The 26,934-nt window shown below is 44.0% G+C and overlaps 1 protein-coding gene across 2 annotated transcripts; it reads right to left on the bottom strand.

Moving 5' to 3' along the window:
* EAPP (E2F associated phosphoprotein) lies at positions 1-26,470 on the bottom strand. Of its 2 annotated transcripts, XM_010372260.2 has the most exons (6): positions 26,269-26,470; positions 22,973-23,154; positions 20,016-20,111; positions 15,720-15,837; positions 11,464-11,574; positions 1-642 (listed from the first exon to the last, which is right to left on the bottom strand). In XM_010372260.2, the coding sequence occupies exons 1-6, from the start codon at positions 26,340-26,342 to the stop codon at positions 366-368; spliced, it is 858 nt and encodes a 285-aa protein (XP_010370562.1). In that variant the 5' UTR covers positions 26,343-26,470; the 3' UTR covers positions 1-365. The 2 variants fall into 2 exon arrangements, with proteins under 2 accessions (XP_010370562.1, XP_030787271.1); XM_030931411.1 differs by lacking the exons at positions 1-642; positions 15,720-15,837 and having other exon boundaries at positions 11,507-11,574.
* Positions 26,471-26,934: the final 464 nt, after the last annotated feature.

Below are 26,934 nucleotides of genomic sequence, written 5' to 3'. Positions count from 1 at the left end.
TTCAGGAAAGAGTTTCCAGTTTAATTACATCAAAGCTACATCGAAAGTAAAAATAATACTCAGAAACAAAGATTGCTTATAATTCCAGAACATTTTAATTCTAAAGAGCCTTAATAAAAAGCCCCCCGTTTCCAAATGTTCATCAAAAACAGAATGAATCAGTCCCATCAATAAGGGGGAAAATCAAAGGAAAAAAAAAAAGGAGAGGGTGAGAGATGTAAGAGATGAATGAAGGCTGACAACTATTCTTCTTTATAAAGAGAAACACTGCTTTCTCAGTGTCACATATGAACAGGCAGGAGGAAAGTAACTGTCCATATTTGCCTTATATACAGTATTGGGTAATTAAATGCCAGTTGGGCTGTTTAGGAATGGCTTGCTAAAACATTGAAAAAATGAAAGACTTCATCCTTGTCATAGACTGCCACTTCAGTGGAACATTCAGTGCACATGACTGGGTGATAGATTTCTTCCACATCTGTCTCTGCCTTCTCGGCAGCATCTTCCTGGTTAGACCTCATCTTCTTATGGCCTCGCCTTTTCTTCCTGTTCTCTGAGGCTTTATATCTTAGAACCTCCTCTTTGTTAACAGAACAATTCATCACAAACATTGCTCTATATTGAGTTTTGTACGATTCATGCCTAAGAGAAAAATGAAATGGAGAATTGAGGTTTATGTTCTATGTTAATAGTTTATCCATTTAGATAAAATTTGAGAACACCAAAAACTTACTGAAATACCAACCAAAGACATAGGAACAAAGAAGCAAGTTTAAAGAAATTTTAAACAGTTGTTTTAAGAATAATTAGGCCGGGCGCGGTGGCTCAAGCCTGTAATCCCAGCATTTTGGGAGGCCGAGACGGGCGGATCACAAGGTCAGGAGATCGAGACCATCCTGGCTAACACGGTGAAACCCCGTCTCTACTAAAAAATACAAAAAACTAGACGGGCGAGGTGGCGGGCGCCTGTAGTCCCAGTTACTCAGGAGGCTGAGGCAGGAGAGTGGCGTAAACCCAGGAGGCGGAGCTTGCAGTGAGCTGAGATCTGGCCACTGCACTCCAGCCTGGGCAACAGAGTGAGACTCCATCTCAAAAAAAAAAAAAAAAAAAAAAAAGGGCCGGGCGCGGTGGCTCAAGCCTGTAATCCCAGCACTTTGGGAGGCCGAGGCGGGCAGATCACAAGGTCAGGAGATCGAGACCATCCTGGCTAACATGGTGAAACCCCGTCTCTACTAAAAAATATAAAAAACTAGCCGGGTGAGGTGGCGGGCGCCTGTAGTCCTAGCTACTCGGGAGGCTGAGGCAGGAGAATGGCGTAAACCCGGGAGGTGGAGCTTGCAGTGAGCTGAGATCTGGCCACTGCACTCCAGCCTGGGCGACAGAGCGAGACTCCATCTCAAAAAAAAAAAAAAAAAAAAAAAAAAGAATAATTAAAACTTGTGAACACAGCTCACTGCAGCCTTGAACTCTTAGCCTCAAGTGATCTTCCTGCCTCAGCCTCCCTAGTAGCTGGTATTACAGGCACAAGCCACTGCACCAGGCAGAAGAAACATTTTAGTATATAACAGTATAAAGAAGAAACGTGTCTCTTTCCTTCTGCTTTTTGAAAATAACTTTCGGCCGGGCGCGGTGGCTCAAGCCTGTAATCCCAGCACTTTGGGAGGCCGAGACGGGCGGATCACGAGGTCAGGAGATCGAGACCATCCTGGCTAACACGGTGAAACCCCGTCTCTACCAAAAAAAAATACAAAAAACTAGCCGGGCGAGATGGCAGGCGCCTGTAGTCCCAGCTACTCGGGAGGCTGAGGCAGGAGAATGGCGTAAACCCGGGAGGCGGAGGTTGCAGTGAGCTGAGATCCGGCCACTGCACTCCAGCCTGGGCGACAGAGCGAGACTCCGTCTCAAAAAAAAAAAAAAAAAAAAAAAAAAGAAAATAACTTTCATCTCAGGGGAAAAAAAATTATTTGCTCTTTAAACTTAGAAAAAAGTTGTTGGAAACATGCCAGGTAATGTGCAATAATCTTTGCCTACTGTCTTTTCACATTGTGGCCTGAGACTCTGCCCTCTTCTCATTTTAGATGGTGCCATTGTGGTCAACATTTTAGTAAAAGCTACAGGTTTAAAAGCTTAAGGAGCTTCTGACTTTATAATGTCTACTCTTAGCTATTATATATTTGATCAGTGTAATGTAGGGGTCCCCAAAGCCCAGGCCACAGACCAGTACCAGCCTGTGGCCTGTTAGGAACTGGGCAGCACAGCAGGAGGTGAGCAGCGGGCAAGCAAGCATTGCCAACTGAGCTCTGCCTCCTGTCAGATCAGCGGCAGCACTGCATTCTTTTAAGTGTGAACCCCATCGTGAACTGCGCATGCAAGGGATCTAGGTTGCGTGCTCCTTATGAGAATCTAACTAATGCTTGATGATCCAAGGTAGAACAATTTCATCCAGAAACCATCCCCCGACTTTGTTCACCTCATATATGTAATATTTTCCTACTTATTTTCCCGCTTAGTAAGTTTTTTTTTTCCCCCTTAGACCTCATGCAACAAAAATATCTACCTGGCTAAAAACAGTGAGCTCAAACTGTGCACTCACTAGTTCCAAATATTAACCTTCACCTTCACTACCATCATAACCACCAGGAAGTAAGAGTGTGCAAGTGGGCACTTCTCAGGGAAAAATAATCTAACCTTTCAAAAAATATCTTCAAACATAAATAGTTCTAGTTTCCTGTGTAACTGTAACTGCTTGCATGACTATATCTGTCTCAGATCTCTAAGAATCCCTTATCACGTTAATATATATTTTTCCCTTTCTCTGTATCCCTTGTGCATCAGAACAAATCATTTTTTCTAAACTTTTTTTCTTTTTTTTTTTGAGACAAGGTCTCACTCTCTTGCCCAGAGCAAGAGTGCTGCAGTGCAGTGGCACAATCATGACTTACTGCAGACTCTGCCTCACGGGGTCAAGTGATCCTCCCACTCCAGCTTCTCAATTAGCTAAGACTACAGGCATACACCACCATGCGTGGCTAATTTTTTTCTTTTTGGTGGCGGGGGGGGCCTCCCTATGTTGCCCAAGCTGGTCTTGAACTCCTGGCCTCAAGTGATCCTCCTACCTCAGCCTCCCAAAGTGCTGGGATTACAGGTGTGAGCCACCATGCCCAACCTAAACTGTTTTCTTAAAGAACACTCACCGGTGAAGGCCGGGTGCAGTGGCTCACGCCTGTAATCCTAGCACTTTGGGAGGCCGAGCGGGCGGATCACGAGGTCAGGAATTCAAGACCAGCCTGACCAACATGGTGAAACCCCGTCGCTACTAAAAATACAAAAAGTAGCCAGGCATGATGTCACATGCCTGTAATCCCAGCTACTCAGGAGGCTGAGGCAGGAGAATCGTTTGAACCTGGGAGGTGGAGGTTGCAGTGAGCCGAGATTGCACCATGGCACTCCAGCCTGGGTGACAGAATGAGACTCTATCTCAAAAAAAAAAAGAACACTCTTAGGAGTCTTAAATCATTTCCCCAAACTTTAAATAAAATTTTCATTAAAAAAAAAAATTACTCCATTGTATTAGAACCTTGCATTAATAGGGAACATAATTTTCACCAGGGCCAATTAGATCATGAAGAAACTTTTGAATATAGGAACCCCGTGTTATGGTTTAATTGGAAGAGAGGCAACTTAAGTACAAAGACCTCATCTCATAAACATAGTCTTTGTTAACTTCTATACAAAATGCTTAAGGCTCATATGTACAGTAAAAAATTGTTACAAATCATCATAAACCTCAAGCCAGGTAATAAGAATAAACTACAAGTGGTTACTCATTAGTTCCTAGAACAAATCGACCACCCGTATCATTATTTATTTTCAGTTAACTTGATTCAGAAGATATACTAAGACAGCCACTTATAAGGCTACTAACAGAAGAAAAAATCATGCCTATAATCCCAGCACTTTGGGAGGCCGAGGTGGACAGATAGCTTGAGACCAGGAGTTTGAAACCAGCCTGGCCAATATGGTAAAACCCCATCTCTACTAAAAATACAAAAATTAACAGAGTATGGTAGCGCACGCCTGTAGTCCCAGCTACCTGAGAAGCTGAGGCATGAGAATCGCTTGAACCTGGGCGACGGAGGTTGCAGTGAGCGGAGACGGTGCCACTGTACTCCAGCCTGGGTGACAGAGTGAGACCCTGTCTCAAAAAAAGAAAAAAAAAGGAACCCCTAATTTACAGGCCAATTGGATAAAAGGCATGGGTAACCTAGGGACCTCCTACTTGCAATGTCATGTGAAGTGGTGGGGGCAGTCTTAATAAGACTGATCTCAACCTGTGGGTTCTGCACTAACTCCAGGTAGTGTCAGAATTATATTGTAGGACACTCCATGTCCACAGAAAATTGAAAATTGCTTGATATGGGGGGGGGGCAGCTCCACACATTTGGTGTCAGAAGTGCTGTATGAGTTGAGATATAGTTTGTCTTTTAAGGTATTACATCATTGCACAACACATATGCAGTTTCACCGAATCCTTATTAGCACTGGCAAGTGCTTTATTAGAAAAGCTACTTTTTAAATAAAAATTTTTATCGATATATCATAGATGCACATATTTTCAGGGGGTACATGTGATAATTTAACATATTCATATAATTTGTAAAGATCAAATCAGTATAATTGAGAGATCCATCACCTTAAATATTTATTTATTTATTTATTTATTATTTTTTAAGACAGAGTCTCACTCTTACCCAGACTGGGGTGCAATGTTGTGATCTTAGCTCACTGCAACCTCCACCTCTCAGGTTCAAGCGATTCTCCTGCCTCAGCCTCCTGAGTAGCTGGGATTACAGGCACGTGCTACTATGCCCAGTTAATTTTTGTATTTTTAGTAGAGACATGGTTTCATCATGTTGGCCAGGCTGGTGTTGAACTCCTGACCTCAGGTAATCCACCTGCCTCAGCCTCCCAAAGTGCTGGGATTACAGGCATGAGCCATCATGCCCAGCCAATATTTATCTTTTCTTTATGCCAGAAACATTTGAATTATCCTCTTTAGCTATTGTGAAATATACAATAATTTTTTCTACAATAGATTATTTTAAACTATAATTCATCCTGCTGATCAATGGGCACTTAGGTAGATATTTTGGCTATTTTAACTAGTGCTACAATAAACATGAGAGTATAGATATTGCTTTGATATATTGATTTCCTTTCTTTTGGATATATACCCAGTAGCAGAATTGCTGGATCATATGGCAGTTCTATTTTTAGTTTTTTGAGGAACTTCCATACAGTTTTCCATAGCGGCTATACTGATCTACATTCCCACCAACAGTGTTCAAGGGTTCCCCTTTCTCTGCATCCTCACCAGCATCCCATATTCCCTGTCTTTTTTATAAAAGCCATTCTAAACAGAGTGAGATAGCTCATTGTGATTTTGATTTCCATTTCCATGATGTCCATTTCCATCTATGATTAGTAATGTTGAACATTTTTTCATATACTTATTGGCCATGTCTATGTCTTCTTTTGAGAAATGTGTATTCCAATATTTTGCTCAATTTTTTTTTTTTTTTTTTTAAGTTTCAGTAAAATTGGTATTAACTCTTTAAGCCATCAGGTACTGGGCTTTTTTTTTTTTTTTTTTTTTTTTTGATAAAGGGCTTTTTACTATGGCTTGATCTCATTACTCATTATTGGTTTGTTGAGTTTTTCTATTTCTTCTTGGTTCAATCTTGGTAGGCTGTATATGTTCAGGAATTTATTCACTTCTAGGTTTTCTAATTTGTTGGCATATAATTGTTTGTAGTGGTGTCTAATGATTCTTTGTATTTCTTTTTTTTTTGAGACAGAGTCTCGCTCTGTCGCCCAGGCTGGAGTGCAGTGGTGCGATCTCGGCTCACTGCAAGCTCCGCCTCCCAGGTTCGCACCATTCTCCTGCCTCAGTCTCCCAAATAGCTGAGACTATAGGCGCCCACCACCATGCCTGGCTAATTTTTTTGTATTTTTATTAGAGATGGGGTTTCACCGTGTTAGCCAGGATGGTCTCAATCTCTTGACCTCGTGATCCGCCCACCTTGGCCTCCCAAAGTGCTGGGATTACAGGCATGTGCCACCACACCTGGCCAATTGTATTTCTTTTTTTTTTTAGATGGAGTTTCACTCTTGTCCAAGCTGGTGTGCAATGGTGTGATCTCAGCTCACCACAACCTCTGCCCCCCAGGTTCAAGTGATTCTCCTGCCTCAGCCTCCCAAGTAACTGGGATTACAGGAATGCACCACCATGCCTGGCTAATTTTGTGTTTTTTAGTAGAGACAGGATTTCACTATGTTGGTCAGTTTGGTCTCGAACTCCTGACCTCAGGTAACCTGTCCACCTTGGCCTCCCAAAGTGCTGGGATTACAGGCATGAGCCACCACGCCTAGCCTGATTCCTTGTATTTCTGTGGTCTCAGTTGTTATGCCTTCTTTTCTGTTTCTAATTTATTTGGGCCTTCTCTCTTTTTTCTTAGTCTAAGAGGTTTGCCAATTGTATCTTTTAAATTTGTCAACTTTTAATTTCATTAATCTTCTGGCTTGTTTGTTTGGGTTTCCTGGGGTCTCAATTTCATTCGTTCTTGCCTTGATCTTTATTATTTCTTTCCTTTTATTTATTGAGATGGAGTCTCGCTCTGTTGCCCAGGCTGGAGTGCAATGGTGCGATCTTGGCTCACTGCAACCTCTGCCTCCTGGGTTCAAGCGATTCTCCTGCCTCAGCCTGCTGAGTAGCTGGGATTACAGGTGCACGCCACCACACCCGGCTCATTTTTGTATTTTTAGTAGAGATGAAGTTTCACCAGGTTGGTCAGGCTGGTCTCAAACTCCTGACCTCGTGATCCACCTGCTTTAGCCTCCCAAAGTGCTGGGATTACAAGCATGAGCCACCATGCCTGGCCCAGTTCTTTCTTTTCTCTATTTTTTTCTTTTTTTTTTTTTGAGACAGGGTCTCACTCTGTCACTCACGCTGGAGTGAAGTGGCATGATCTTGGCTCACTGTGACCTCCACCTCCTTGGTTCAAGCAATTCTCCTGCCTCAGCCTCCCCAGTAGCTGGGATTACAGGCACGTGCCACCACGCCCAGCTAATTTTTGTATTTTTAGTAGAGACAGAGCTTCACCATGTTGGCCAGGCTGGTCTTGAACTCCTGACCTCAGGTGATCCGCCCGCCCCTGTCTCCCAAAGTGCTAGGATTACAGGCGTGAGCCACCATGCCCAGCCCTTTATTTCTGAGACAGAGTCTCACTCTGTCTGCCAGGCTGGAATGCAGTGGTGCAATCTCAGCTCACCGCAACCTGTGCCTCTCAGGTTCAAACAATTCTCGTGCCACAGCCTCCCAAATAGCTGGGATTATAGGCAAATCCCACCACGCTCAGCTAATTTTTTAATATTTTTAGTACAGAGGGGTTTCACTATGTTGGCCAGGCTTGTCTCAAACTCCTGGCCTCAAGTGATGCACTCCGGCCTCCCAAAGCGTTTGGATTACAGGCATGAGCCACCACACCCAGCCTGGCATTTTTTTTTTTTTCATTTCACTCCCTTCTGATCTGTAGGGTTTCCATTGAGAAGTCTGTTGCCAGATGAACTGTAGCTATTTTATGTTATTTGCTTCATTTCTCTTGCTCCTTTCAAGATCCTCTGTTTGTCCATAACCTTTGGACAGTTTTATTGTTTTATTGTTATATGCCTGGGGGTGGTTTTATTTGGGTCAAATGTGTTTGGTGTTCTCTGGCCATAAATATCTTCTTCTCAAGTTTTGGAACATTTTCTGCTATTATTATCATAATTATTATTTTTGAGACCAAGTTTTGCTCTTGTTGCCCAGGCTGTAGTGCAATGGTGTGATCTCAGCTCACTGCAACCTCCGACTCCTGGGTTCAAGTGATTCTCCTGCCTCAGCCTCCCAAGTAGCTTGGATTACAGGCATGCATCACCCCACCCAGCTAATTTGTTTACATTTTTAGTAGAGACAGGGTTTTACCATGTTGGCCAGGCTGGTCTTGAACTGCTGACCTCAGGTGATCCACCTACCTCCGCTTCCCAGAGTGCTGGGATTACAAGTGTCAGCCACCATCCCCAGCTACTGCTATTATTTTTTTGAATAAGCTTTCTACCCCTTGCTTTTGCTCTACTCCCTCTTGAGTACCAATTCTTAGATTTAATCTTTTGAGGTAATATTTTATATCTTGTAGGAGATCTTCATTCCTTTTCTTTCTCCTCTGATTGTGCATTTTCAAACAGTGTATCTTTAAGCTCACTGATTCTTTCTTTTGTTGATCCTTTCTGCTGTTGAGAGCCTCTAATGAATTTTTTAGTTCAGCAAATGTATTTCTCACAGTTCCCAGATTTCTTTTTTTCTTCTTGAGATGGAGTCTCGCTCCATCGCCCAGGCTGGAGTGCAGTGGCATGATCTCAGCTCACTGCAATCTCTGCCTCCCGGGTTCAAGCGATTCTCCTGCCTCAGTCTCCCAAGTAGCTGGGATGATAGGCGCTTGCCACCATGCCCGGCTAATTTTTTTTATTTTTAGCAGAGAGGGGGTTTCATCGTGTTAGCCAGAATGGTCTCGATCTTCTGACCTCGTGATTGGCCCGCCTTGGTCTCCCAAAGTGCTGGGATTACAGGCGTGAGCCCCTGCGCCCGTCCGAGTTCCCAGATTTCTGCTGTATTTTATTTTGTTCTTCTTTTAGAGACAGAGTCTGACTCTGCCACCCATTCTGGAATACAGTGGTACAATGATGACTCACTGCAGCCTCAACTTCCTGGGCTCAAGTGATCTTCCCACCTTAGCCTCCAAAGTAGCTGGGTCTGTAAGCGTATGCCAACACACCAACTAAGTTTTTTCATTTTCTGTAGAGACAGAGTCTTACTATGTTGCCCAGACTGGTCTCAAACTCCTGGCCTCAAGCCATCCTCCCACCTTGGCCTCCCAAAGTACTGGGATTACAGATATGAGCCACTGTGCCCATAATTTTTTTTTAAAATTATTTCGATCTCTTTGTTAAATTTCTCTGATAAATTTCTGAATTGTCTGGGCTGTCTTGGAGAATTTTCTTAAAACTGCTATTTTGAATTCTTGGTCAGAGAGTTCACATATCATAGTATTGTTGGGGTCAGTCACTGATTCCTTGTTTTATCCATTTGAAAAGGTATGGTTCCATTTGCTACTGTGTCTTGTGGATGCAAATGTATGTCTTTGTATTGAAGGATTAGTATTTATTCCAGTCTTCTCTGCTTGGCTTTTTTTGGTTATTAGTTATGTTTACCTAGAGATACTTTGTAATTTGCAATTTGCATGTTGATATTCTTTCTTCTTTCTTCCCACTATGTCACTGCTTCCTTTTTGGCACTAGATGGCACTTTAAGCCACAGTTCTAGTAAACACTGAGAGTGCTGCCTGTTCCAAATGAAGCCGTGGGTGGGTCCCAAAGAGGATAGGGATATCCCAGTAGGATGGGAATGCTGGCTAAGGGTTCACACTTGGGACCTGGCTTTTTCTCTGCCTATCCTTCTTTGTCTCTGGCTATCCTCAGTGATATTTTTTCCTTCAGCCACTCAGTGCTTCCTATGGGTTGAGGCAGGAACAAATCTCTTACCAGAGAACTCAAAAAGGTAAAGCAGCTGGTTGTACACTTCAATCTCACTTTTTCTAATGTAAAAATCATGAGCTCAGGGGAATTTTTCTGCTCACTTGGTGCCAGGCAGATTGTGGAGAAGGATAAGCAGATATGGAAGAACAATTCTCTTACTGTCTGCTTTAAGTTTTTTTTTTTTTTTTTTTTGAGACGGAGTCTCGCTCTGTCGCCCAGGCTGGGGTGCAGTGGCTGGATCTCAGCTCACTGCAAGCTCCGCCTCCCGGGTTCACGCCATTTTCCTGCCTCAGCCTCCCAAGTAGCTGGGACTATAGGCGCCCACCACCTCGCCCGGCTAGTTTTTTGTATTTTTTAGTAGAGACGGGGGTTTCACCGTGTTAGCCAGGATGGTCTCGATCTCCTGACCTCGTGATCCGCCCGCCTCGGCCTCCCAAAGTGCTGGGATTACAGGCTTGAGCCACCGCGCCCGGCCTGCTTTAAGTTTTTTTCACTTCTCCGTGGCCCTAGAAACTATCTCCTCCTTATACTGCGATTTGGGATGCTGGTGGTGATAGCTTCAGTGCTGTATATTTGGTTTTGGTATTCTGCAGGTGGAAGGAAAGCCAGTTTGCTTCTACGCTGCTATTTTGCACTAGAAAAGAATCTTTTTTTTTTTTTTTTTTTTTTTTTTGAGAGATGGGGGTCTCACCTTTGTTTTGTTGCCCAGGCTGGAGTGCAATGGTGGTCATAGCCCACTGCAGTCTTCAATTCCTGAGCTCAAGCCATCCTCTCACCTCAGCCTATCGAGTAGCTGGGTCTACAGGCATACATCACTATACTCAGCTAATTTTTTATATTTTTATTTTTTGTAGAGACGAGGTATCACTATGTTGCCTAGGCTGGTCTCAAACTCCTGGGCTCAAGTGATTGCATCAGCCTCCCATAGTACTGGGAATTACAAGCATGAGTCACTGTGCCCAGCTTTAAAAGTATAAAAGCTACTTTTAATAGAACTATATATAACCAAAATTAATTGTATAAAGACTAATCACACAGCACCAAGAATATAAGTACAGAACCTTATCAGAATTCCTGAGTACCCGTCTATTTCTGGGCTGGGCGCAGTGGCTGACACCTGTAATCCCAACACTTTGGGAGACCAAGGTGGGCAGATCACTTGAAGTCAGGAGTTCGAGACTAACCTGGCCAACACGGTGTGACCCTGTCTCTACTAAAAATACAAAAATAAGGCCGGCTGTGGTAGCTCACACCTAAGTAATCCCAGCACTTTGGGAGGCCAAGGCGGGTGGATCACAAGGTCAGGAGTTCAAGATCAGTCTGGCCAAAATGGTGAAACCCTGTCTGTACTAAAACTACAAAAATTTGCTGGATGTAGTGGCAGGCACCTGTAATCCCAGCTACTTGGGAGGCTGAGGCAGGAGAATCACTTGAACCTGGGTGGCAGAGGTTGCAGTGAGCCAAGATTGCACCACTGCACTCCAGCCTGGGCAACAGAGTGAGACTCCATCTCAAAAAAACAAGACAAAACAAAACAAAACATATATATATATATCTAGATCTAGATCTAGATCTACATATATAGATAGATCTAGATCTAGATATATACACACACAAAAACTAGCCAGGCATGGTGGTGGCCACCTGTAATCCCAGCTACCTGGGAGGCTAAGGCAGGAGACTCGCTTGAACCCACGGGGCAGAGGCTGCAGTGAAGTGAGATTGTGCCACTGCACTCCAGCCTGGGCAACAGAGCGAGACTCTGTCTTCAAAAAAGAAAAGTCTGTTTCTGATTTAAACAAAATGTGTGTATATGTGTCCTTCATCCATTACCTTTGACAATCAAGGCAAAGTGTGGTCATGCAGGCAGGACAATTCAAGACAGCATCACTATTTGGAACAGGCTGTTGTTGACGTGACCTCTGTAGTCCCAAACCATGGTAACTAGAACAGAAGAAGAAAGTGGGGAGAAAAACATATTAAAACCAGATCTTGGTTTCTAGTGTCATTTTCCAATAAAAAGAACCAGTACTCTTCAGAGAAATGGCAAATTCTAGGAATGAGGAAACAAGATGAACCTGGAGCATCTTTTAGTGCCAGAAAAGAAGTTCAAGAAAACAAAAACAAAACAGTGAGGTGGTTATGACAAAGGGAAACAGGAGCCAACTGAACGAGTCACCAATTGCCAAAGCTGAAACAAACTGAGCAACAAAATAAAGCAGTATTGGAATACAACCCAAAGTATAAAATAAATACCCACGAGTCCATGCTAATATAAACACACTGAATAAATAAATGGGGGAAAACAGACAAATCCCCACACAGAATTCTAAATAATCTATAAAGATGCTCTTCCCTCACATTGGTGGAGTATAACTCCCTAGTCCTTAAGTCTGGATTGGACACAATGACTTCCTTCCAAAGAGTACAGTATGGTAAGGTGGGTAAAGACTAACTTTACAGTAGAGAAAGTTAACGCTGGTCAGCAAGGTGATCAAGGTCAACATCAACACACAAAACTCAGGTTGGTAGTATGTACTCTTGATACAATGTGATAAAAACGGCTCTCTACTTCTATGTTCTCACTTATAAAAATCCATAATCCCATCCTAATTATGAGAGAAAACAACAGACAAATTCCAACAGAGGGGCCTCCTACACATACCTGATTAGTGCTCCTCAAAGTAATTAAGGGCACTGAAAACAAGGAAAGTCTAAGAAACTGACATAGTCAAGAAGAGCCTGGGGAGACATGATAACTAAAAGTAATGTACTATCCTACATGGGATCCTCAAACAGAAAAAGAACAGTACATAAAAACTAAGGAAATTTTTTAAAATTATGGACTTTGATTAATAATAATGTATCAAGGCTGGGCGCGGTGGCTCACGCCTGTAATCCCAGCACTTTGGGAGGCCGAGGTGGGTGGATCATGAGGTCAAGAGATTGAGACCATCCTGGCCAACACGGTGAAACCCCTTCTCTACTAAAAATACAAAAATTAACTGGGCGTGGTGGCAGGTGCCTATAATCCCAGCTACTTGGGAGGCTGAGGCAGAGAACTGCTTGAACCCGGGAGGTGGAGGTCACAGTGAGCCGAAATTGTGACGCTGCACTCCAGCCTGGGTGACAGATCGAGACTCCATCCCAAAAAAACAAAAACAAGCATAGAGCCAGGCTGGAATTACACCTGTAATCCCAGGCCATGGTGGGCAGACCACTTGAGCCTATGAATTTGAGACCAGCCTGAGCAACATGGTGAAACCCTGTCTCTATAAGAAAATAAAAAAAATAAAAATAAATAAAAATAAATAAGCATAAACTGGGCATGGTGGCTCACACCTGTAATCTCAGCACTTAAGAGGCCAAGGCAGGAGGGGATTGCTTGAGCCCAGGAGTTTAAGATCAATCACCCTAGGCAATATAGCAAGACCTCGTGTCTATTAAAAATTAAATTAGAAACAAAAAAAACAAACATGCACTCAGGACACTGAGGCAGGGGGATCATTTGAGCCCAGGAGTTCAGGGCTGCATAGAGGTATGATGGCATCACTGCACTATAGTCTGGGCAACAGAGCAAGACCCTGTCTTTAAATTTAAAAAAAGAAGACTGGGTGCAGTGGCTCACACCTGTAATCCCAAAACTTTGGGAGGCCGAGCTGGGCGGATCATCTGAGGTCAGGAGTTCGAGACCAGCCTGACCAACATGGAGAAACCCCATCTCTACTAAAAATACAAAATTACAAAATTAGCCAGGCACAGTGGCACATGCCTGTAATCCCAGCTACTCAGGAGGCTGAGACAGAAGAATCGATTGAACCTGGGAGGAGGAGGTTGCGGTGAGCTGAGATTGCATTTGCACCCCAGCCTGGACAACAAGAGCAAAACTCCATCTCAAAAAAAAAGAAAAATGGCCTGACACAATGGCTCACACATGTAATGCCAGCACAGGAGATGAAGACATCACCTGGGGCCAGGAGTTTAAGATCACGTTGGGCAATATGGCTACACCTCGCCACTAAAAAAAAAATTTTTAATTAGCCAGGCGGTGTGTGCCTATAGTCCCAGCTACTCGGAAGGCTGAGGTGGGAGGAGTGCTTGAACCCGGGAGGCAGTGTGTGCCTACAGTCACAGCTACTCAGGAAGCTGAAGCAGGAGGAGTGCTTGAGCCCAGAAGTTTGAGGATACAGTGAGCTATAACTGCACCACTGCACTCCAGCCCAGGCATCTCTTAAAAAAAGGTGGGGGCGAAGGGTGTGGAAACAACACAAATATCCATCCCTCAGTGAATGAAAGGATAAACAAATTGTGATATAGACATACAATGGGATACTATTCAGTCATAAAAAGTAGAGAAGTACTGACATATGATAAAATGTAGATGAACCTCAAAAGCACTATGCCCAGTGAAAGCAGCCAGATACAAAAGGTCACATACTATGTAATATCCCATTCATATGAAATATCTAAAATAAGCAAATCCACAGAGACAGTGCACATATCAGTGGCTGCCAAGGGGCTGAGGGGAAGGGTAGGGAAACTACCTAACAGTACAGGGTTTCCTTTTAGGATGATGAAAATCATTGAAACCACATAAAAGTGGTGGCTGTACAACACTGTGAATGGTATTAAATGCCACTAAATTGTTCACTTTTAAAGTGGGCAATTTTGTTATGTGAATTTCATCTCAAAAAAATTTTTAACTACTCCTTTCAGAGCAGGGATACCACATAGCAGTGTACCTAGAGTGGCCTCATCTTATTATTATTATTTTTTTTTGAGACAGTCTCACTCAGTCAACCAGGCTGGAGTACAGTGGTACAATATCAGCTCACTGCAACCTCCACCTCCTGGGATCAAGAGATTCTTGTGCCTCCAGAGTAACTGTGATTACAGGCACATGCCACCATGCCCAGGTAATTTTTGTATTTTTAGTAGAGACAGGGTTTTGCCATGTTGGCCAGGCTGGTCTTGAACTCCTGACTTCAAGTGATGCACCCGCCTTGGCCTCCCAAAGTGCTAGGATTAGAGGCTTGAGCCATCATGCCCAGCCTCATCTCAATTTTTAAAAATCAAATTTGTAAGTAGTTAAAAAAAACAATTTGCTAAATCCACTCTTCATCCACAAAAGCTTTTTATTATTTGAAACAGGGTCTCACTCTGTCGTCCAGTCCAGAGTGGAGTGGCGTGATCTCGGCTCACTGCAACCTCCACCTCCCAGGGTCGAGCGATTCTCCCGCCTCAGCCTCCTGAGTAGCTGGAATTACAGGTGTGTGCCACCATGGCCCCACTAATTTTTGTATTTTTAGTAGAGACAGGATTTCACCATGTTCACCAGGCTGGTCTCAAACTCCCGACCTCAGGTGATCCACCTGCCTCAGCCTCCCAAAGTGGCTGGGATTACAGGCATGAGCCACTACCCTGGCTCATCCACATAAACTCTTAATCTCAAAGTAATTTAAAACGGCATCTGATAAAAAAAGGTCAGTTTTTCTTGAAGGAAAGATTGACTAACACAGCCTGAATTCAACGAGTTTTTTAAAAAAATAAACAATTGTCAGGTCAGGTGCTGGGGCTCACGCCTGTAATCCCAGCACTTTGGGAAGCCGAGGTGGGTCAATTACGAGGTCAGGGGTTTGAGACCAGCTTGGCCAACATGGTGAAACCCTGTCTCTACTAAAAATACAATAAATTAGCTAGGCGTGGTGGCAGGCGCCTGTAATCCCAACTACTTGGGAGGCTGAGGCAGGAAAATCTCTTGAACCCGGGAGGCGGAGGTTGCAGTGAGCCGAGATCGCGCCACCACACTCCAGCCCAGGTGACAGTGCAAGACTCCGTCTCAAAATAAAATAAAATTAAATTAAATTAAATTAAATTAAAAATTAAAAATTAAAAAAAACAACTGTCTCACTAAAATTTGCTGGTTATTTTCAAAATAAACTATTGAGCAGTTTTTTCCTCAAATTTTTTTGTTTGTATGTATGTGTTTGTGTAAACATATACACATATATTCAAAATGTGAATGTAGTAAAAATCATCTTTCAATCATTTTTTTCTAAAGATTCTAAACATTAACTTTAAGTTCTTACCCTCTTCTCTGTGCATCAACCCAGGCCTGATCTCTGTTATCTTTTTCAGGATCATACAGTAATTCGTCATTTGTTGGAATCTTGTGTTGTTTCTTCTTTTTTTTCTTGGTCACCTGTACTAATTTTGAAAATGTTAGGATATGGCTAAGAATCACGTGTCAAGTTCACACTTCTTTAAATGAAGAGTCTCATTTCCCAAGCTACACATTTATTTATATTTTCCCTAAAAAGTTTAAAAAGGGACAGGCGCAGTGGCTCACACCTGTAATCCTAGCACTTTGGGAGGCCAAGGTGGGTAGATCACCTGACGTCATGAGTTCAAGACCAGCCTGGACAACATGGCAAAACCCCGTCTCTGCTAAAAGTACAAAATTAGGGCCAGGTGCAGTGGCTCACGCCTGTAATCCCAGCACTTTGGGACACCAAGGCGGGCAGATCACCTGAGGTCAGGAGTCTGAGACCACCCTGGCCAACATGGTGAAACCTGTCTCTACTAAAAAAACAAAAATTAGCTGGGTATGGTAGCGGGCACCTGTAATCCCAGCTACTTGGAGGCCTGAAGCAGAAAAATTGCTTGAACCCAGGAGGCAGAGGTTGCAGTGAGCCGAGATCATGCCACTGCACTTCAGCCTGGGTGACGAGAGCCAGACTCCGTCTCAACGAAAAAGAAAAATATATATATATATATAAAATTAGCCAAGCGTGGTGGCAGGCACCTATAATCCCAGCTACTTGGGAGGCTGATACAGGAGAATCACTTGAACCTGGGTAGTGGGGCAGAGGTTGCAGTGAGCTGAAATCATGCCACTTCACTCCAACCTCTGTAAAAGAGCGAAAACTCCGTCTCCAAAAAAAAAAAAACAAGTTAAAAAAGGCCAGAGGCCAGGCACAGTGCCTCACGCCTGTAATCCCAGTACTATGGGAGGCCAAGGGGGGAAGATCAACTGAGGTCGGGAGTTCGAGACCAGCCTCACCAACATGAAGAAACCCTGTCTCTACTAAAACTACAAAATTAGCCAAGCATGGTGGGGCATGCCTGTAATCCCAGCTACTCAGGAGGCTGAGGCAGGAGAATCACTTGAACCCAGGAGGTAGAGGGTGCGGTGAGCCGAGATTGTGCCATTGCATTCCAGCCTGGGCAACAAAAGCGAAACTCCGTCTCAAAAAAAAAAAAGTTAAAAAAAACCCTTCATCTAAACAAGTGCTTGTCCAGGTGGGGTGCGGTAGTTCACACCTATAATTCTAGAGCTTTGAGGGGCTGAGACAAGAGGATCACTTGAGGCCAGGAGTTCAAAACCAGCCTGGCCAGCATAACGAGACCCCATCTCTACACAAATAAAAATTAAAAATTAGCCAGGCACACCTGTAGTCCTAGCTACTAGGGAAGCTGAGCTGGGAGGATGGCTTCAGCCTAGGAGTCTGAGGATGTAGTAAGCTATAATTGCACCAATGCACTGCTGGAGCCTGGGTGACAGAGTGAGACTTATCTCTAAAAAAGTAAAAAATTCAACAAAAATGTAAAAAATAAAGTTCTTCTCCAACTAACAAAGCATTAAAACGACAAAGGAGACAAAAATTGTTTATTTACCCAAAACTGGTATCTCAAAGACTAAGTTCAAACAATGAGAATTCAGAAACTCAAAAGAGCCACTCAAAACAAGCCAAGAATAGAAATTATTTTTGATGTATGAATTCTCCATGCATTCTCATATATAAAATGCTACTAAAATTAGAACAAAAATATTTCAAAAGTGAATTGAAAAAAAAAAAAAACAGTATGAGGTCAGACACAGTGGCTCACATCTGTAATCCCAGCATTTTGGGAGGATCGCTTGAAGCCAGAAATTCGACACCAGCCTAAGTAACAAAGCAAGACCCCATCTCTACAAAAAAAAAAAAAAAAAAACTATGGCCATCTACACACACTAGACTTTTTGAATGTATTCTAGCAGGCAGGGAGTGGTGGCTCATGCCTGTAATCCCAGCACTTTGGGAGGCCAAAGTGGGCAGACAACCTGAGATCAGGAGTTTCAAACCACCATGGCCAACATGGCAAAACCCTGTCTCTTCTAAAAATACAAAAAGTAACCAGGTATAGTAGCGTGTGCCTGTAGTCCCAACTACCAGGGAGGCTGAGGCACCAGAATCACTTGAACCCAGGAGGCAGAGGCTATAGTGAGACTGTGTCACCGCACTCCAGCCTGGGTGACAGAGTGGGACGCTGCCTAAAAAATAAATAAACAAGGCTGGGCACGGTTGGCTCCCGCCTATAATCCCAGCACTTTGGGAGGCCGAGGTGGGCAGATCACATGGTCAGGAGATCGAGACCATTCTGGCTAACATGGTGAAACCCCGTGTCTACTAAATATACAAAAAATTAGCCGGTCGTGGCGGTGGGCGCCTGTAGTCCCAGCTACACAGGAGGCTGAGGCAGGAGAATGGCATGAACCCGGGAGGAGGAGCTTGCAGTGAGCTGAGATCACACCACTGCACTTCAGCCTGGGTGACAAAGCGAGACTCAATCTCAAAATAAATAAATAAATAAATAAACACGTACATTCTAGCAGGTCAATATTTAAGTAATAATGCATAAAAGTATAATATTGTTGTTTACCACAGAAATTTGTTACTTGAATATTTCAGTGTAATTACTGAAATAATTAGTTTTAGCTCTTGTTATGTTCAACTTTGCTTAAATTTTATAAAAATTCAATTTTGAAGAACACAGAGGCTGATTAAAAAGCAATGCATTAAGCAAAATTCTGCAAGAGGAGGCCGGGCACGGTGGCTCACACCAGTAATTCCAGCACTTTGGGAGGCTGAAGCAGATGGATCACCTGAGGTCAGGAGTTCGAGACCAGCCTGGTTAACATGGTGAAATCCCGTTTCTCCTAAAAATACAAAAAATTAGCCGGGCGTGGTGGCAGGAGCCTGTAATCCCAGCTACTCGGGAGGCTGAGGCAGGAAAATTGCTTGAATCTGAGAGGCAGAGGTTGCAGTGAACCAAGGTGGCGCCATTGCACTCCAGCTTGGGCAACAAGACCAAAACTCCATCTCAAAAAAAAAAAAAAAAGTTGGGAGTCCGAGGCGGGTGGATCACGAGGTCAGGAGATCCAGGCCATCCTGGCTAACACGGTGAAACCCCATCTCTAATAAAAGTACAAAAAATTAGCCGGGAGTGGTGGCAGGTGCCTGTAGTCCCAGCTACTCAGGAGGCTGAGGCAGGAGAATGGCGTGAACCCTGGAGGCAGAGCTTGCAGTGAGCCGAGACAGTGCCACTGCACTCCAGCCTGGGCGACAGTGCAAGACTCCGTGTAAAAAAAAAAAAAAAAGTCTGCAGGAGGATGAAAACATAGAAACTATTTGCAGGCATGAAAACAAATACTGCTGCTACAGGAAACCTAAAGGAAGAGGGGGCAAGAGCCCTGAGGAGGGGAGGTATTGAGTTGAGATACACTTTCTCTTACTTCCTAGGTACACCCAAGCAGCACCACTGTTGGTGCCATGTCCTCACATGCTTGCATCTCCAGCCTTTTTTTTTTTTTTTTGAGATGGAGTCTTGCTCTGTTGCCCAGGCTGGAGTGCAGTGGTGCACTCTCAGCTCACTGCAACCTCTACCTCCCTGGTTCAAGCAATTCCTGTCTCATCCTCCCAAGTAGCCAGGATTACAGGTGCATGCCACCAAGCCTGGCTAATTTTTTTGTATTTTTAGTAGAGATGGGGTTTCACCATGTTGACCAGACTGGTCTCAAACTCCTGACCTCAGGCAATCTGCCCACATCTGCCTCCCAAAGTGCTGGGATTACAAGCATTAAGCCACCGTGCCCGGCCCCCAGCTTTTCTTATTAATCAATCCTGCTTTTGTTTTCACATAAACGGCATCCAATTTACTTTTTTTTTTTTTTCGAGACAGTCTCACTCTGTTGCCCAAGCTGGAGTGCAGTGATGCAATCTCGGCTCACTGCAACCTCTGCCTCCTGGGTCCAAGTGATTCTCTTGCCTCAGCCTCCCAAGTAGCAAGGACTATAGGTGTGCACCACCATGCCCGGCTTATTTTTGTATTTTTAGTACAGACAGGGTTTTGCCAACTTGGCCAGGCTGGTCTTAAACACCCGACCTCAGGTGATCTGCCTGCATCAGCCTCCCAAAGTGTTGCGATTACAGGCATGAACCACCATGCCCAGCTGTAATTTCTTAAAAGACCAAACTCAGAGGGAAATCCTAACATCCAATAATTGTTAGGTAAACCCTTTTTTATAAAATATAACTGCTAAACCTGGTAAATAGGCTACTTACCTGCTTTGTCTTCATCCTCAGAATCAGAATCAAAATATATATCATCGTAGTACCTTGTCGGAGCTGTGGCAACTTTTCCATTTCCTGAGGAAGATCCTATTCAAACCAGAAGCAAAGTTTACAGACTAAATCATACATAATTCACAAGGTGAAAAACTCCATATATTCTTCCATCACCTCAAAGCAATTATCAACTCATTCACAATCTCATTTGATGGTGAAATATTTTCACATCAGTGACTTACTCGATGTCTATGCCCTATACAGTTACAGAGAACTGGCCCTCCTTAAAATGTTCCAAACCTTGAGAAAATTCTTCTCTCTCCCTTCCCACAAATCTCATTAAATAAAATAGCCATATTTTCAGATTACCAGCACACATATCTCTACCTTTCAGTCATGCAATATACTATGCAGAACATAGAACAAACATTTTGTTCTAAGAAACATTAGCAGAAAAAGGGTAAAAACCCTACAGGAAGTCAGGAGGAATGAGTCAAGGACACATTCTTCTCCTCAGTTGTGCCCAGGGCCATGACATTACCTATACTTACATCATCATATGCCCATATCCCTAATTCCTTAGTTAGCATCAGGTTAGCTTTTATTATATTTTTACATGCTTTCAGATCTTTCCAGCTAATACATAGTATATCAACATGGAAATCAATGCTGAAGAGTCCTTCCTTTTTTTTTTTTTTTTTGTTGAGACTGAGTCTCACTCTGTTGCCCAGGCTGGAGTAAAATAGCACGATCTTGGCTCACTGCAACCTCTGCCACCCGGTTTCAAGTGATTCCCCTGCCTCACCCTTCTGAGTAGCTGGGATTATAGGCACCTGCCATCACGCCTGGCTAATTTTTTGTATTTATAGTAGAGACGAGGTTTCACCATGTTGGCCAGGCTGGGCTTGAGCTCCTTACCTCATGATCCACCCAACTCGGCTTCCCAAAGTGCTGGGATTACAGGCGTGAGCCACTGCGCCCAGTCGAAGAGTTCTACTTTCACAAACCAGTTTTCAGGTCAGGTAAATTTTATATAAAGACCAAGTATCAAAATGAAGTATGTTTCATTACTCACTAAAATGAAACAGGAATCTGTGATGATACATAATTAAATCTGACACATTTTAGTGCCATCTAACCCTAAAAATACTTCTGTAAGTTTGTGTGTCTTTTAACTCTAGGGTAAAAACTGCAAAATAAAATTATGCAAGTAAACAGTATTAACTAATCTCTTTCCAAGAGCACAAGACAGTCATCAAAGAAAACTCCAGGCCAGGCACAGTAGCTTACACCTGTAATCCCAGCACTCTGGCAGGCCAGTGCAGGAAGACCACTTGAGCCAAGAGTTTAAGACCAGCCTGGGCAACATAGTGAGACCCTGTCTTACAATTTTTTTTTTTTTTTTTTGAGATGGAGTCTAGCTCTGTCGCCCAGGCTGGAGAGCAATGGCACGATCTCAGCTCACTGCAACATCTGCCTCCTGGGTTCAAACGATTCTCCTGCCTCAGCCTCCTGAGTAGCTGGGATTACAGGTGCGCACCACCACACCCGGCTAATTTTTGTATTTTTAGTAGAGGTGGGTTTCACTGTGTTGGCCAGGATGGTCTCGAACTCCTGACCTCGTGATTCACCGGCCTCGGTCTCCCAAAGTGCCGGGATTACAAGCGTGAGCCACCAAGCCCGGCCTCTTTTTTTTTTTTTTTTTTTTCTTGAGATGGAGTCTCACTCCGTCACCCTCCTTGGAGTGCAGTGCCACAATCTTGGCTCACTGCAACCTTCGCCTTCCGGGTTTAAGCCATTCTCCTGCCTTGGCCTCCCGAGTAGCTGGGACTACAGGTGCGTGCCACCACACCCAACTAATTTTTGTATTTTTAGTAGAGACAGGGTTTCGCCATGTTGGCCAGACTCATCTCGAATTCCTGACTTCAGGTGATCCACCCGCCTCGGCCTCCCAAAGTGCTGGGATTACAGGTGTGAGCAACTGTACCTGGTCGCTACAAATTTTTTTTTTTTTTGGGCGGAGTCTCCCTATTTCCCAGGTTTGAGTGCAGTGGCGCTATTTTGGCTCACTGCAAGCTCTGCCTCCTGGGTTCACGCCATTCTTCTGCCTCAGCCTCCCAAATAGCTGGGACTACAGGCAGTCGCCATCATGCCCGGCTAAGTTTTTGTATTTTTAGTAGAGACGGGGTTTCACCGTATTAGCCAGGATGGTCTCGATCTCCCTACCTCGTGATCCGCCCACCTTGGCCTCCCAGAGTGCTGGGATTAAAGGCGTGAGCCACGGTGCCCGGTCTTTTTTTTTTTTTAGATGGAGTCTTGCTCTGTCACCCAGGCTGGAGTGCAGTGGCATGATCTCGGCTCCCTGCAAGCTCCATCTCCTGGGTTCATGCGATTCTCCTGCCTCAGCCTCCTGAGTAGCTGAGACTACAGGCGCCTGCCACCACGCCCCGCTAATTTTTTGTATTTTTAGTAGAGACGGGGTTTCACTGTGTTAGCCAGGACGGTCTCCATCTCCTGACCTTGTGATCCGCCCGCCTCGGCCTCCCAAAGTGCTGGGATTACAGGTGTGAGCCACCGTGCCCCTGCCAAATTTTTTTTTTTATTAGCTGGGCACAGTGGTACATGCCTGTAATCTCAGTTATTCAAGAAGCGGAGGTGGGAGGATCATTTGAGCCCAGAGTTTTAGGCTACAGTGAGCTATGATTGATATGCCAGTACACTCCAGCCTGGGTGACAGAATGAGACATTGAACCTAAAATAATAAATAAATCAATAACTTTTTTAAATGAGAAAAAGAAGACTCTAGCTCAGACTGCCAAATACATTTACTCCTTCATTCAATAAATATTTATTGAGCACCTATTGAAAGTGCTGGGGACACAGAAGGGCACAAATAAGGTTCCTGCCCTTATAGAGCTTACAAAAATATATATAAAATTGAACCAAAAGTTTACCAGTTCCCAGAGAGGATAACTTGTCCTCCATTGTTTTCATGGTAGAATTTAATTCAGCTTCCATTTCCTTTTCAAATTCATCTTCACTAGATGATTCACTTTCTCCAGTAAGACATTCTCTGATGAGTTTTCGTTTCTGGTCAGGAGTTCCATGTAAAAGCACATCCACTTCATCCTCAGAGCTAGTATACATTTAAATCAAAAAGAATATGAACATTTAAAAATTAAAATAATTTAAAACTCCCAGCATCTCACTGTCCAACAACAATTTTAAGTATTACATGGTTGCATTTGATATACTTATATATTACATATAGCTATTCTCACTTAATAGGCCAGTTCTGCATATTTCCAATCTTTTTTTTTTTTTTTTTGGAGATGGCATCTCACTCTGTCACCCAAGCTGGAGTGCAGTTGCATGATCTCAGTTCACTGCAACCTCCACCTCCCCGGTTCAAGCAATCCTCCCACCTCAGCTTCCCCAGTAGCTGGAACTACAGACACATGCCACCATTCCCAGTCTTTTTTTTTTTTTAATTTTTGTAGAAATAGGGTTTCACCATGTTGCCCAGGCTGGTTTTTTTTTTTTTTTTTTTTTTTTTTTGAGATAGAGTCTCACTCTTGTCATCCACACTGTAGTACAGTGGCATGATTTCTGCTCACTGCAACCTCCGCCTCCTGGGTTCAAGCAATTCTCCTGCCTCAGGATTCAGAATCCATCTCAAAAAATACATAGATAGATATATAAATAGATAGATATCCTGGTTGTGATATTGCACTATAGTTTTGTAGTATGTTAACACTGGAGGAAACTGGAGAAGGCGTACACAGGGTCTCTCTGTATTATTATTATTATTATTATTATTTTTCTGAGATGGGGGTCGCACTGTGTTGCCCAGGCTGGAGTGCAATGGTGCCATCTTGGCTCACTGAAACCTCTGCCTCCCAGGCTCAAGCCAACCAACTGCCTCACCCTCCCACCCTCACCACAGATATGCACCACCATACCCAGCTAATTTTTTGTAATTTTGGTAGAGACATGATTTCATCATGTTGCTCAGGCTGATCTTGAACTCTTGAGTTCGAGTGATTCTCCTGCCTTGGCCTCCCAAAGTGCTGGGATTACAGGTGTGAGCCACTGCACCAGACCTGTATTATTTCTTATAACTGAATGTGAGTCTACAAAAACTTCAAAATAAAATGTTTAATTTTAAAAAACTGAATCACAAAGCGAGAGTTATTTTTTCTACAAATTTTCTTCAATTCTTTTGATTATTTCAACCAAAGTCTCAGTTTTCAGCACTACTGGGAAAGGCAATAATACATCATGGACCCTGGATATGCAAGTTAAGTATGCCAAGAATGCAAGGTACTGACCACTGTTCACTCCAGCCATTTCTCAGGATTGTGTTTGCAGCAAACAACCTTGAGGAATGAGATAATGTCTCCTTCCAGGACAAAGAGCAGGTGTATTTACTGTCTGCCATGAAAGAGGTGGATTCTCCAAGCTCAAGTATTCTTTAGCCACGATGCCAACCCACTGAATGTGCAGCATTCTTCTAGGACTGTCAGCACAATACCTGTAGGGTTGACAAGCAAGAGCAAGCCACACAAACATGATGCTCATGCTGCTTGCTGTGCTATGTGTGGTCTTATCTTTGACCCAGGAATCTCATGTCTTCGGTCAGCTACTGTGAAACAGTACCAGGCTACAATGTATTAGCTTATGAATAGTGTAAAATTAAATCCTGACAGATACCTCTCTAACACTAATCTCCCTTTTTAAAATAATAACCATTTGGCTCAGAGCCTTCAACAGGCAATATTGTCTGATAACACTGTTACGTTTTTATAATATTTATCTTTACAGTTACCTTACCAGTGGCAACTGTCACAGGATTATAAAGCTTCCTTAAAGAAATGATACAACAGGCCGGGCTCAGTGGCCCATCCTTGTAATCCTAGCACTTTGGGAGCCTGAGGTGGGTGGATCGCCTAAGGTTCGAGACCAGCCTAGCCAACATGGTGAAACTCCGTCTCTACTAAAAATACAAAAAATAAGCCGGGCGTGGTAGCTCGTGCCTGTAATCCTAGCTACCCAGGAGGCTGAGACAGGAGAATTGCTGGAACCCAGGAGGTGGAGACTACAGTGAACCAAGATCATGCCACTGCACTCCAGCCTGGCTGACAGAGTGAGACTCTGTCTCAAAATAAATAAATAAATAAATAAATAAGACATGTATATATCTCCTTTCACAGACAGGACCCATTAACTGAAACTCTTTTTCACAGGGAATCCTGGTGTCCATCCTCACTCCCCACAAAAGAAATCTTAACAGCAGTCTGATTTCCCATGCATCCAATGTCTCCCCATGACAATATGAGGAAACATTGTTCTTTTGAAATTTTTTTTCTTTTTTTAAGAAATGAGGTCTCACTACGTTGGGCCACCACACCTAGCCAACGTTGTTAATGAAAGCACAGCTTTACAGAAAGCTTCTTTGGACAGAATGAATGTTTTAAAGTTTAAGAATAGGATTTGCTGACAGCTTAAGAAATAACTAAATTTGTATGGAAATCTCTTGGCAAAATAGCTTCAAGTTTCCCTGGTAGAATAAAGACCACCCTTCTGGAAATACCACGAACCTTCTTCTGTGACTATCTCAGGTCAATATTTTCTACAATGCACTGCCAAGATATACCTACTTTATCTTATTATCCTTATTATACTATAAGCCTCTGGAAGACAAGGACCTTATGATTTCCCACCGTTGCTCAGAGCAAGCATAAAACAGTCCCCGTTAAGAAAAAAAAAGGCTATTCAGCATTCCCTTATTTCTGTTTATGGCAGTTTAGTCTTCAAGATGGACACTTCACATTAAGTCCTGTGAGCCTCACAACAAACGTAGTGTGTTACGCTGTGTTATATAGGTTATACAACTATACGTTATTATAGTTCAATTTACAGGTGAGTAATCGAGGATAAGTGACTTGCCTTCCGTCACTCTGCTACTAAGCTGTAGAGGTAGGTTTCGATCTCATTGCTTTTGAAGATTTACACGCGGTCCCCCGTGATTCCGGAATATCCCTCTTCCTATAGGCGACATCGGCCCCGCCTCCCCCGGGGCTGCGTGACCCCATCAGGAAAGCCCTCTGGCCTCGCACAAGTGACAGTGAGGCACGACAGGCTCCCGAGCCGCTAGGGTCTGCATAGGCTCGGCAGGCGCAACGAGTGAGGCGACCAAAGCCAGGCCTCGACCCAAATCCTCAGGGGCCAGGGTGGGGCAGGGGCCCACCTGCTCAAAGCCGGATCCTCGTCGCTAGGCTCTTCAACCGCGTAGGGGTCGTAATCATCCGGAAGCCGGTTCATGGTGGCCTGCAGCGGCCTACACCATCCACAAGCGATTTGCAGCGTCTCTGTTTACACTGCAGGTCCAGTCCCTAAAGCTCCCCTGACGCCACTTCCGTCTGAACTTCGGAGTCCCCCTTGCGCGCCCGCGCAGACAGACCACAGCTGGGGGGGGGGGGGGGGGGGCCAGGTAGAAGGCGGGGAAGGGGCGGAGCAGGAGCGAAAAGGGGCGGGGACGGGGGCGGGTCTTGATCCCACCATTTTTTTCCGCGGCTTCTGCTTACAGGAAACTAGCAGCTACCTTGCCACCAAAAATAATGATGGGCACTCTCGTAAGTGGTAGTCTCTGAGGTGAACATGCTACATGCAGTGTCTTATCACCTACGAAGCAGGAATCTAGACGCTGAGGGACACACGGCCCGAAATCCAATAGGTCCTCAGACACCAGCACCCGCATCTCGCCAACCTCGCCTCTAACCCTTATGCCTTCCACACCGTGAGGCTCTCAACCGCTCCTTCACACTGTTCACTCCTCAGTCTGACTTCGGCCTCTACAATCTACCGAAAACTTATATTTTCTCGTCATCTTCCCAGTTCCCACTTTTGCTCAGCC

Source organism: Rhinopithecus roxellana, chromosome 5 (genome assembly GCF_007565055.1).
Source record: "Rhinopithecus roxellana isolate Shanxi Qingling chromosome 5, ASM756505v1, whole genome shotgun sequence".
Taxonomy (NCBI): domain Eukaryota; kingdom Metazoa; phylum Chordata; class Mammalia; order Primates; family Cercopithecidae; genus Rhinopithecus; species Rhinopithecus roxellana.
This window is presented reverse-complemented; position numbering and strand designations above follow the sequence as displayed.